At 37.2% G+C, this 12,224-nt stretch overlaps 1 protein-coding gene across 1 annotated transcript in view; it reads left to right on the top strand.

The window, feature by feature from the left end:
* SPEF2 (sperm flagellar 2) overlaps positions 1 to 12,224 on the top strand; it is a 2,540,087-nt gene that overhangs the window by 1,469,046 nt on the left and 1,058,817 nt on the right. Inside the window, exon 19 of the mRNA XM_044069998.1 lies at positions 11,297 to 11,480. Coding sequence (XP_043925933.1) covers positions 11,297 to 11,480 — 184 coding nt within the window. The remainder of the gene's footprint in view (positions 1 to 11,296; positions 11,481 to 12,224) is intronic.

Genomic DNA, 12,224 nt, shown 5'->3' with positions numbered 1-12,224 from the left:
CTGCACCAAGGACCACTCTCCACTTGCCTGGGGGGGTAGATGCCTTCAGCATTCTATGGAAGTGGCAGTTTCTATATGCATTTCCACCCTTCCCACTCATTCGAAAAGTCCTCCTGAAAATCAGGAGGGACAAACCAAAAATCTTGCTGGTGACTCCCTATTGGCCAAGGGCAATCACCACAAGTTACCCCACAAGGTGGACCTACTCACACAACAAAAGAAAACTCTAATTTACCCTAACCAACAGATGTTAGGCCTAGCACCCTGGCTGATAAACTTCTAATCCCTTTCAGACACCACTACTCAGAGGACATGCTTTTACTCATGAGGGAGGCCAGGAAACCTACTACTAGGAGATCCTACTTATCAAAATGGGAAAGATTCTCCAACTGGTGTCTCCATAAGTACAGGCAAATACCCCCCCTAGTCTTTACCTATGTAATTGAACTAATTAAGGCTGGTCTTTCGTACTCTTCTGTGAAAGTCCACCACTAGATCCCTCTTTACTAACCAGGCTAAATGTCAAATTATTCCTGAAAGGGGTCTTAACACATCAGGCCACCACCTGTGAGGAGCGAAAACGGTTTTAATAAATAAAAATAACATATTTTTTTTCTTCTGAGTTCCTGAGTTCCAGAGTGGCTTGGTCTTGAATCGCTGTGTGTACATCAGGCCACCAAGAAAACCCATCTCACCCCCCTGGGACCAAAACTTAATTCTGGAAAAAACTAACACAGCTAGTGCTGCTACACTCCAAATGTGTACATGGAAGACTGTACTGCTGGTGGCCCTTACCTCAGCTAGAAGAGTTTCAGAGTTAGAAGCTCTAATGGCCTTCTCCCCCTACACTACTCTCCACAAGGATAGGGTGACCGTACGTACTAACCCTTCCTTCATGCCTAAAGTGGTCAACGAACTCTCTCTAAACCAATCCATTCACCTTCCCACCTTCTTCCCCTCTCCAACCAATGACAGTGCAAGGATACTCCATTCCCTGGATGTGCACAGACAATTAAGGTTTTATCTAGACAAAACTAAGTCTATCAGAAAATCTAACCAATCTTACCATGGTTATGGTAAGATTTTACACAACTGTTCTTTACTCTGGTTCAACCCGCCAAAATGTAGATGTAAATCTACAGTAAGAGTTTACTGTCCTATGTTCCTGGATCATAGACATTAACTAACTTTGCACATTAATAAAACTGAAAGTGTGCTGTTAGGTACTAATCAGCAACTACAACATTGGCCCCACTGACCACCAGACACATTTATTTATTTATTTAGTTATTTGACATTTGTTTACCAGGGTGGTCTGACTGAGTCTACAGAACCTGTTTTCAGCAGAGGCCCAGGGAGAAAGGCTCCACATACAGTACAATACAAATACAGTATAATCCAATACAATAAAGGTTACGTTAGAAATGCTATACAAAAAATAAGTTGAAAGAACAAACTGCTACAAGATGTTATAATATCTTACTATACATCTAAATAGTTCTATACAGTTAAAACATTACAGATGATAATAGTCACTCTCATCAAACATGATGTAGAAATAGCAGCCAGAAAGTTAGTGACACAAACATATAGCAAGAGTGAGTTAAGAAGAATCGAAGCAATAAAGCCTGAGCAGCAGCTCAAAGATATGCTATAGAAGCAGAGAAGGAGTTAGAAGAGCTTTAGGATCTTGCAGTTTGTGAGGGATTGAAATATGAGAGAAGGAAGAAGGCATGAGCATTAGGCAGGCTTTATGCAGGAGCAGAACCATGTACTTTGGAGATAATTTTTTAAAGAGGCTTTGAAATGGGTTAGGCCAGGGATAAACCTGGTAGCTAGAGGTAGTGAATTCCACTGTTTAGAGACAGAGTATGAATACAGGGAGTAACCAGGTTTTCTTGTGGGTTTTGAGATAGCCAAGAGATTTTTTATCTTCTGATCGTAGGACTCGATTTGGTGTGTAAGGTGCGACTAGATTGGCTAGTGCAGGGCAGGCATAGTAGGCTTGAAAGTAAGGTTGTGCAAGGTGAATAGCTGAATAAAGGCAAGTTGGTTGGGTAGTTCAAGCCAGTTTATTTTAAAAATATGAAATCCATTTTTCTAACATACATACATACATGTACCAATACCCACTTTTAAACTGTACACAGAGCAAATTGTATACAAAGTAGGAAGGCAGCTTAGGCTCTGCTACCATTTAACATTGTAGGCACATCAAACACTGCAGCCAATGTCCTAATCCTTCACCTGAAATATTCTCTCACATCTGCCACTGTAATTTCCAGTTAAAGCACCAACACCACACAGTCATAGTATGAAGCTTCACTGTCCAATTCATTAAACACTCCAAAGAACTAAGTAGCTCCATGTCCCTACCTGATTTCAGCTCTCACCTTTAAAATCCTATATACTCCAAGTATTTTCCAGCTTTTAGAACCAAACTAAGAATAAGATATCTCTTTATTAATTTAAGAGAAAACAGTGAAGGTGATAACACCCTTATACTAGTTTTATTTGATATTTTTTATCAGTAAAGTCTAGCTGGGTGAAGGTATGGAGAGAAAAGCCCCTTAGTTAAATCAAACTTACAAACAGTTAAAACATCATATATACACAAGTAAGCAATATTTACAATAGTCATATGCAAAGTGTATACCTAGGATGTGAGTGCAACTACTTGAATGCTGCAATGTATACATGTTGTAAGTATGGTAGAACCAAGCCTATGTGTTAGAAAAGAAAGTCCTGCAATAATGAAGCTAGAACGAAAACAAAATAACTGATTGGCTAATACAAATGTATCCCTTTGCCCTAGACAGGATGAAGGAAAGAAAAAGATTTTTCAGAAGAAAATGGGGGTAGTGTTTAATAAATCTTAAAAGGCAAAGCATTATTTCAGAAGCCATGAGAAGTTTTGTAGAAAAGAGTAGGTAAAAGAAGAAGAAATGGATGATGGATGAAGATTTTTAGTAAGGTTATTTTGAAGAATGGAAAATGAAATAGTGAGATGTGAGGACAGGATATAAGACACTCCTATGGGGAGTTAGGCTGTGTTTAAGAATTGGATTAGTTTTACATTTATAAGTTTAGCATAACCTATGGATCTACAGGGTTATATTCAATGAGTACTTTGTATTGTATAAAGTATTTTTATATTCCACAGACCTAACCATCTACAGACTATGGGCAAAAAAGTTTTTCCAAAGGAGAACCAGTCAACTGGAAACATCTTTCGCCAGATATCTGTAAACTTTTAAACATACAGAAACTCTGAAAAAAAAACAACTCTGTAAGCATCTTCCAGATTGCTGTGTCTCCACATTTATTATAGACTCAGGATAATAGCTGCTGTATCACTGTTAAATTAGTATGAAACCTACTTCCTAAAGTATTTCACCTGACATTGTTATCCTTACTATTGAATCTGTCTCTGTAAATTGTTCTTCGCCACATTATACCTCCTTAATATTTAATGTTTATCATTCCCACTGCCCCAATAGCATTTTGGGTTATCTGCCAAGATAAGCCAATACTGGACAGCTTTCAAAATCCCATACCCCCTCTTTTCTATGACAACTGACTGGCTGAGCATATCTAAGAGGGAAGTGGAAGCCTTCAGTTGTTATAGGAAGCGAGCCCTCAATTTGCCATTCAAAGAAGAAAAGTCCTTCAACTCTTCACAGGATTCAGTGCTGATTTTTCCAGGTTACTGCTCAGATAAGCCCCATTTAGGTAGCCCTTCCTTTCATTTTGTTATTAGATATATTATTCTCTTTCTGTTTCTTTTTAAAAATATGTATGTTTAATATTATATTTCTGTCAGTGTTTGCAGTAATTCCTGTGGAAATTTCTGTTTGTAGCACTGTTGCAGTAATTCCTGTGGGAATTTCTGTTTGCATCACTGTTTATTTGTCTTCTGCCTTTTACAAATGTTTGTTTTTACGGTTTCTGAGGAAACTTTCAGTACTTCTGTCAGATGTGCAGTATGTATGTGGGCTGTTAGACATTAGGGACTTTCGTGCAGTCATAACTGCAAATTAATCGCTGCTGTCTTTACTCTTGTTACTCTGCTTTATTTTCATCTTTTGACCAAAAATATTGCAGAACTTGTTTTTTTAGCATTTATATAGTATTTACTGTATATGCTCTGTATTTTTAACATTAGATTGCAATATTGCCACAAATAAAGTTATTTGAATGTACTTTTGGAGATTTTCATCTCTTTGACATGACATTATAGTTTAAATTGCTATTAAATCCTATTTTACTACAGTTTAATGTTTGTGGAACTAATATTCAACACTGGTTTGACACATTTGACTGCTTTGGTGTTTGGACTTTGTGTACAGGAAATTCTTTATCTTCTATCAGCTGTAAAAGAATTCTAAACATACTTCAAACTGTTTTCTCTGAAACTAGGACAGTTTGGCAGAGTTAAGTTGTGTGGGGACATACTTATTACTAGTAACTTTAAATAGCTATTGTGATTAATTTTGTAGTGCTGTCAGTTTATTATTTTGACTGGTGTTCTCTCCCATAGCATTATGGACCATAACTCTTGTACACTTCTCCACCCATCAACTCTGGTTGCACCAGAAAGAAAAAAAAATGCCCCAGCCTATGGTTAGTGATTCTGTCAGGCCCATTGCTCAGCCCACAGATCATTTACCTTTTGTCTTGCCTCCCTCTAATGTAGCTTTGCTGGCCACTATGGAAAGGGGTTTAGACACATCCTCCAGGGCTTTCCAATATCTGGCACAGGTATAGAAGAGCCAAACCCTTTAGGTGTAGGAGTAGTCCAGGGTGAGAGACCCCTTGTCAGACATAATAATCTGTCCCCAGCTATTTTGTCTAGTATTGAAGCTCACAAGAAAAAGAAACAGAAGCTTCATCATACCGCTGATAATCAGATTATAGCTGTTTATAAGGCTAATATGGTTTCTTGGCTTAGAGTGTTCTGCAGACAGCTAAATCTGGTGGTTGTGTTTCCATATATGGCTATAGTGCTAGTCTGGCTAGAGACCTTTCTGTTGTTTCAGAGAAAGGTGAATAATCTAATGAAGACAATGGTAATTTCCCAGTTGACACTGAGTTCATTCACTGTACTTCTTTGGAAGATTAATGTAAACTTAAGTCTAACAAGTGTTCACTTCTCCTCATATGACTAATATATTTAGTGATGCTTTTACTTGTGAGCAGTTGGGAACTACCCCAGCGCTCGGCAAGGTATATGGCTTTATAGAGGATAAGTTACCCAATTCTCAGTTGTGACTATCCCCCCTTGCTAGCCTTAGAAGATGTTTATAAAGCTGCCTGCAGGACACCAGTATCTATTCAAGCAATCTACACCCACCAGACCAGATAGACCTGTTAAAAGCAGGGTCATAGAACCAGTACCTGCTATACGCAAAGGCAAAGGATTTTACTCCATAATCATTTTGTACCAAAAAAGGAGCACTCCTGGAGACCTGTCCTAGAGCTGTCCTCTCTAAACACCTTTGTAAAAATCCAAAATTTAAAATGCTCAGCTTAGAGTCAGTCTTAAAATTACTTCCAAACCACTGTTTCATGGTGACTTTAGATCTCAAGGACACTTAACATTATATTCCTGTTGCTCCAAACTTCAGGAAATGTTTGAGATTAGCGGTGGCTTACGTGATCTGTTTTCTGCATTACCCTTTGGGCTATCTACTGCATGTCAACTGTTTACAAAGCATCTGGCCTCAGTGGGTCCCATTGTAAAACCCTAGGCATCCACATTTTTCCTTATTTAGATGATTTGCTGATGCTTGGAGTCCATAGACAAGGTTGCATTGCTCCTTTCCCACCTGGGCTTCAAAATGAACCTTCAAAAAGCCTTTCTCACACTATCTCAATGAATTGTTTTCCTGAGGTGTTGAACAGACACGGTGAAAAAAATGGCCTTCCTGCTGCGTAGCCACTTGGCCTTGTTATTGTTTTTGTCTGACATTGATGTTCAGGTCTAAAATCTGCATATTTTGTTAGATATGCCTTATAGTGCACTCCCATTTTGTCAGAAGCAGCTACAAACAGAAAACTGTATTTAAGCTGGACAAACAAAATACCTTTTCCTATGGTACAGCTAGAGACAAATGAAAAGAAAGTATGACAGTTTACATGGCCAGAACAAATGATAGTTCATTTTGCCGGTTTTCATAGTACAGAATTGAGAGTTTAGAGTTTGATTTAGACAGATGTCAAAATATGTATGTGATATAGTTGTACTTGTTGCTGTATTACCGAGGGAGAGGGATGGAGCTAAGGATAGCCATGACATCAGCACAGAGATGAGAGGTATAAGGAGAAAATCAGAAGGAAGTTTGTGAGTAAAAATTGAGAAGAGTAATGGAACAAGGATACAGCCTTTCTGGATAGCTTTAATTAAAATGAAGTCTGGAGATAGAGAAGAGCAAATCCTAACTCTAAAGTGTCAATTGGAGAGGTAGGTTTGGAACTAGATGGAGACGTCTGAGCTGATACCCAATTCTGACATGGTTAATGAGGATGGGTGATTTATGAGGTCAAATATAAGGGAAAAATCAGGACTGAAAATTGTTCATTCACTTTGGATGTCATAACATATACTTACATTGGGCTCAATATATATCCCCTGTATCAATTACAGATGTTTCTGACGTCCGATACACATCTGTTGAAAAGCCAAGTGTTCTGCGAAGATTTGCCAAGTATTAGCATTAGTTTAACATTCAGTCCATATTTAAATAATTCTAAGTATGTGAGTCAGTTGATGTATGCCAATAGACATGGACAATTAGTAATTTTGTTTTAGTGAATTTATGCAAACTGAGAAGTTTCAAGATGGGAGCTTATTCTTATTGTCATCACTATAAGAAAGGCTACTCTAAACTTGTAGCCTGAACTTGCATTACTCTGAAAAAACATGAGATTGTATCATTAAACTATGAACAAAAACTAGAATAAGCAAGAAGACATTTTACTAACATTAACAGGTTGAGTTCATATCAACTATGAAAGATAATATACACCAAAAACAGATGCATAGTAATTCTCAGGTTGCACTGCTTGCATGTATATCTTTCATTTAATTTGGACTTAAGGTATTTATCTACTATTAGAAAAAGAGTAAAATACAGAGAAAACTGTTGAACCTGATTAAGAAGGATATAAAATGTATGGGCGCTTGTCTTAAGTGAAATAATCAAACTAAGGATTAGAGGGAGGTAAATTAAACAAATCAATAATAATAATAAGACAAAATGAAGAATCTCTAGACTAGTTCAAGAGTAGACAATAAGAAATATCTGTATTAATCCATAGACTATGTAAAATTGAAGAGAAGAATATAAGAATACCTATATTTACTTTATATAAACATTGTAAACTTTAAAAACAAGTTAAGAGGCATAATAATATAATATAATAGATAAACTCTCTCAACTAGGCATCAATCCATATGTTACCAGATGGGTAGCTAACTGGCTCACTGACACAACCCACCTGGTCAAAATAGGGGAAGCCACCTCAAGCAGTAGACCTGTATCAAGTGGTGTACCACAGGGTTCGGTCTTGGAGCCTCTGTTATTTGGGATATACTTTTCTGAGGTGCAGGCCTAAACCAGTGGGCTATGGCTGACCAAGTTTGCAGATGACTTCAAGCTGGACACTGTTATCAATTCCTTTAAGTGACGTGGACTTCCTCCAAGAGGGTCTCACCCAAACAAATGGCTGATGCCAGAAACATGGCCTCAAGCTGAATACAAAAAAAATGCATCATCATCCCCTTTGGGGAAAGTGATTTCCCCACAAATTATCACATTAATAACAAAGTCCTAAGCATGCAGTCAGTCGTGAAGATTTGGGCACCCAGATTGATAGCAACCTAACCTTTGACCACCATGTTGCTTCCATTATACAGAAAGCTTTCTACATGGTCCACCTCATAAGCAAGGGTATCTCATCCAGGGTCAAGGAGGTCATATCATCCCTGTATTCTTCCCTTATAAGGCCCATTATTGAGTACAACACCCCATTCGGTATGTACCTCGCAAAGCACATGCAGCAACTGGAGAGATCACAGAGGTTCCTCACCAGGAGAATCCAGGGCATCAAAAATCTTCCATACACAGATAGGCTAAAATCCCTATCCCTCTACTCTGTTTTATACAACCTCCTCAGAGGTGACCTCTGTCTGGCATACAAGGCGATCTCGGACCCCGCCTTGATGGGACTGCTGCATATCCGCAAGTCAAGCTCCACTCAAGTAACCTGCACACGTGGCCTCAACCTGGTCTGTGACATTAATAGGACTTATTAGTGGGACAGATTTGTGTCCCAGAGGCTCCCCATCTGTGGAATAGAATCCCTCTCCATGTCAAGCAGAGTGCCTCTTTACCCCTTTTTAAACACAACCTGGATAACTGGATGGGAAATAGAAAATACATCCCTTGGATTCCACCCATGTCCCTGCTGGACAGGGGCATCAGGTGCTGATTTGTCTATACATGGGCAAAACTATTGGCTAGGCTTATAAGGGCCTCATTGCCAATAGCCTAGTAACTTCCTATGATCCTATGATCATTACTAATCATAGTTAATGATGCTGTCTGTATAATTCCATTATTAAACAGAATTTATCCTCCTTAAAGTACTAGATTTTTACATACTTAAAATATCATTGTATACATTTTAATTTCTGCAGATATTTATAGTTGCATATGGGAGAATGACACATATTTTAAGAAAGTTTTGCTTTTAGTGCATTTAATTTTTCTCCTTTTTCCTGTAAAAATTCATATTAAATGTTAACTACTATATATATTCCTTAAGTTGTTTAAGTTGGCATCTCCTAATTATATAACAGATTCTCATTTATTTTAATTTATCCCAGATTTTGCTTCCATTAGCACAGAGTACCTGAAAGTGTGCTTTAAAAGTATATGCATTATACTGGCTGCTGAAGTGATTAGTTTTAACTAAACAATGTATTAAATCTTCCTGATTCATGCAGTCACACTGGTGCTAACATCTCTCTGATAGATAAAAAGTACAAAATTTCCTACTTTGATGAAGTGCTGTGCAATGAAGTAAGACACATAGTGAAAGAATTAACTCCAATAACAGCAACAAAGTGAAGTTGCTACTATTAGAATAGTCGCCTCAAGCACACAAAGAAAACCACTGTAAAGCTTTTTTTAATTAGATCACCTACTTATGGGCACTACACAGTAATGGGAATAATCCCACTGCCTTCTTCACAAAAAAATAAATAAATAAATAGTAAAGCTACACCACTTAGTTATAATGAGCAGATGCCCTTCATAGATACCTCTAAAAGTCAGAATGCCTAACACACACATTTGCTGTGGTATGTTGCTGCACACCACTTTGGTGGAAAATAGTGTCATGCACAACTTTTTTATTTAAAACATTTAACAAATCAATTGTACAATAGTAATAACTCCCTGTGAACTGTCAAGAATGTTTAATTTACAATTAATGGCATAATATGGCTCCTGACCCTTCACCCTTGGGAATAAACCATGCCATTGCAAACAAATCTAGTATTCTTTACACTGATATAATAGTCTGCTGATAATTTATAAGGCATATGTTATGGTAACAGGGGATGTACAGTAGGGGCAGTCACTGTTAAGCATATTTTCTCATTGTGGACCAGCACTCTGGATATTAGTATACTTAATGTACTTTATAAATCCTTACACAAGTGGTGTACTCCAAACTCCTTTATGGTGATGTCTTTAGTTACAATCCTGTTTTAGTAATCTATTGTTTCCATTCTTATCTATTTTCCAAAACACTTACTTATGCAATGTAATGAATATTACAGACATTACTCCCTTTTCCATAAGTCTTTAAGTATAGTGTCCAGTATGTAGAGATGTTATATTTTATTCAGATCTCTTTAGAGTACTTATTATGATTTATTTAAGTTGAGAAAAACATATTTTGTTACACCTGTTAGTGTATATGTTCTATTGCAGTTGGCATGTTTAATCTGAAATTGCTGAATCCATCTTCCTGAAAGTACCAAGCTGCAAAAATAGAAATGATCGAAAGATATTTAGTGCAAATGATGATGAGTCTAACATGTAAGACTTACTGCACTTTCAGATATAGCACCATTAGTACGAGATACAGGTTTCTGGTATGACAGATGCAACTTTAATAGTAAAATACCAAGAATTGTTTTTACTTGTAACTACATATCTGACACATATTAGTTGAAGCAATCTCACAGAACCTGGCTATTAAATTCTCCAAGGCACTCAATGCATTAGGAATGAACGCTGTCATTTCACTGACACTATGCTATTGACATTAAGCTTGACTTCTGTTAAAGAGGTAGGTTCAAAAAGAGTAGGTTTCTGTTTGTTTTGTGGTGCATAATGTCATAATTACATCATATATTGTGCCTAATATAAGACTGAAGATGCAGTGCATGTGTGTGTGTGTGTGTGTGTGTGTGTGTGTGTGTGTGTGTGTGTGTGTGTGTGTGTGTGTGTGCGTGTGTGCGTGTGTGTGTGTGTGTGTGTGTGTGTGTGTGTGTGTGTGTGTGTGTGTGTGTGTGTGTGTGTGTGTTGGGGGGCAATACCTACTGTACCCCATACCCTATTACTTGTATATTTTCCTTTTATGTTACTTAAGTATGGAGAATAATAATTCTTTGCTTTTCTTGGAAAACATGTTTTCTTTTTTTAAGTAAGGCTTGTGATGTCAGACTCAAACTGTAAAAGAAAAGGAGCTGTGAGGGACAAGCCCTCCATGTCAGAGGTGTCCACCAGTGCAAAATCATTTAGTTGAATATGTGGCTAGCTATGCTGAAAGACTGTTTTAAGCCTTGCCAATAACTTAAGCCAGTGTCAGAATCAAACCCAGTACCATGTGTGTGTATGAGGAAAGACCTTAACCATTATGCCAAACTCATTATGTTTCCCAGTTATAAATGTGTGGTATTTTTTTCATAAGATCTGCTTTTAGTGATTTTTGATGTGGTTAGTAGTCTGTAAGCTTGGTTTAATAAAATGTGATTCAAAAATTCAGCAATAGCAATTTGATGTAATCCCAGCAGTGATTTCTGTGCAGACTTTACACTTAAGTATTGAATGTAGCATAGCTCTCAGAGACAGCAGCTGTGATATTCTCAAAAATTATTTACCCTAGTACCAGTATGTGGTATCTCAAATAGAATTCTGCGGAATGAAACCTAGTATAGCAGTGCATAAATACAGTTTGTAGTTAATGTCTAAATGGCCAAGTTTCTTTTTTGTTTTAGAATTCCAGTAATATACCGTACACCCCAATCACCTGATCCAAGCAGTTCTAAGCAGAAGACCAGAGCATCTTCTACAAAGGGAAAAGATGATGCTTTACCTGAGAGCCCCACTGTGCCAGTTGATCCTGATGATAAACTGATAATTGATAACTGTCAGACTGCAATAATGGTCATTTCCAAGATGGTAAGCCTTTCTGTTATCTTACATACACATAAATCTTATCTAAAACTTGATTTTAAAAAATTCATGTCACACTGGAGACCAATAGATGCATGAATAAAATGCTTCTGAATCACTGAGCCTGGGGAATCTCTCAAGTGTTACTTTGTAACTGTAATTTTACTGATTTGCAGAAATCTAGAGCCAATGCAGCAATAATTCCTGAGAGCTGTTGGTGAGATAATGTGTATATACATGCATATGATACACACATATGAGATCTTAATGAATAGTATGGTGTAGAACCAGCTTCTACCTACATATCAGCTTCTCTTTCCTTTTCCTAATGTCAGGTCCACTTCATAATTTTGGTGATCTGTGACAGAAGTAAAACCTTTTGTGTTTAAAGGACTTCTTTCATTTATTTCTTATTTTTCATGACAACATTGTACTGCTGAGGGGGAATGCCATAGTGCTCTGACGAGTACTGCTAAATTAAAAGTAAATTTGTAATTAATAGGTGAAGTTGAAAAAGAGATGTGCACTGTTAATTCTCTGGTCCAGTACTGTTTTTGGTTTCTTAGATGCAATGAAGTATGAGGAAACTTGTATTAATATATTTTCAATAAGGACATCAGTCCATAAAAAGATAATAGAAAAAATAACTCAATATATCTGTGTTTATGTTTTCTTATTATGCTGTAAAACAATATATGCCTTTTATTGTGTTTTAAGAAAGCTGCCTTGTTTGATAGGAGTCATGGGGTG

The sequence above is a fragment of the Protopterus annectens genome, chromosome 1.part0, assembly GCF_019279795.1.
Source record: "Protopterus annectens isolate FY-2018-M chromosome 1.part0, PAN1.0, whole genome shotgun sequence".
In the NCBI taxonomy this organism is placed as follows: Eukaryota; Metazoa; Chordata; order Ceratodontiformes; family Protopteridae; genus Protopterus; species Protopterus annectens.
This window is presented reverse-complemented; position numbering and strand designations above follow the sequence as displayed.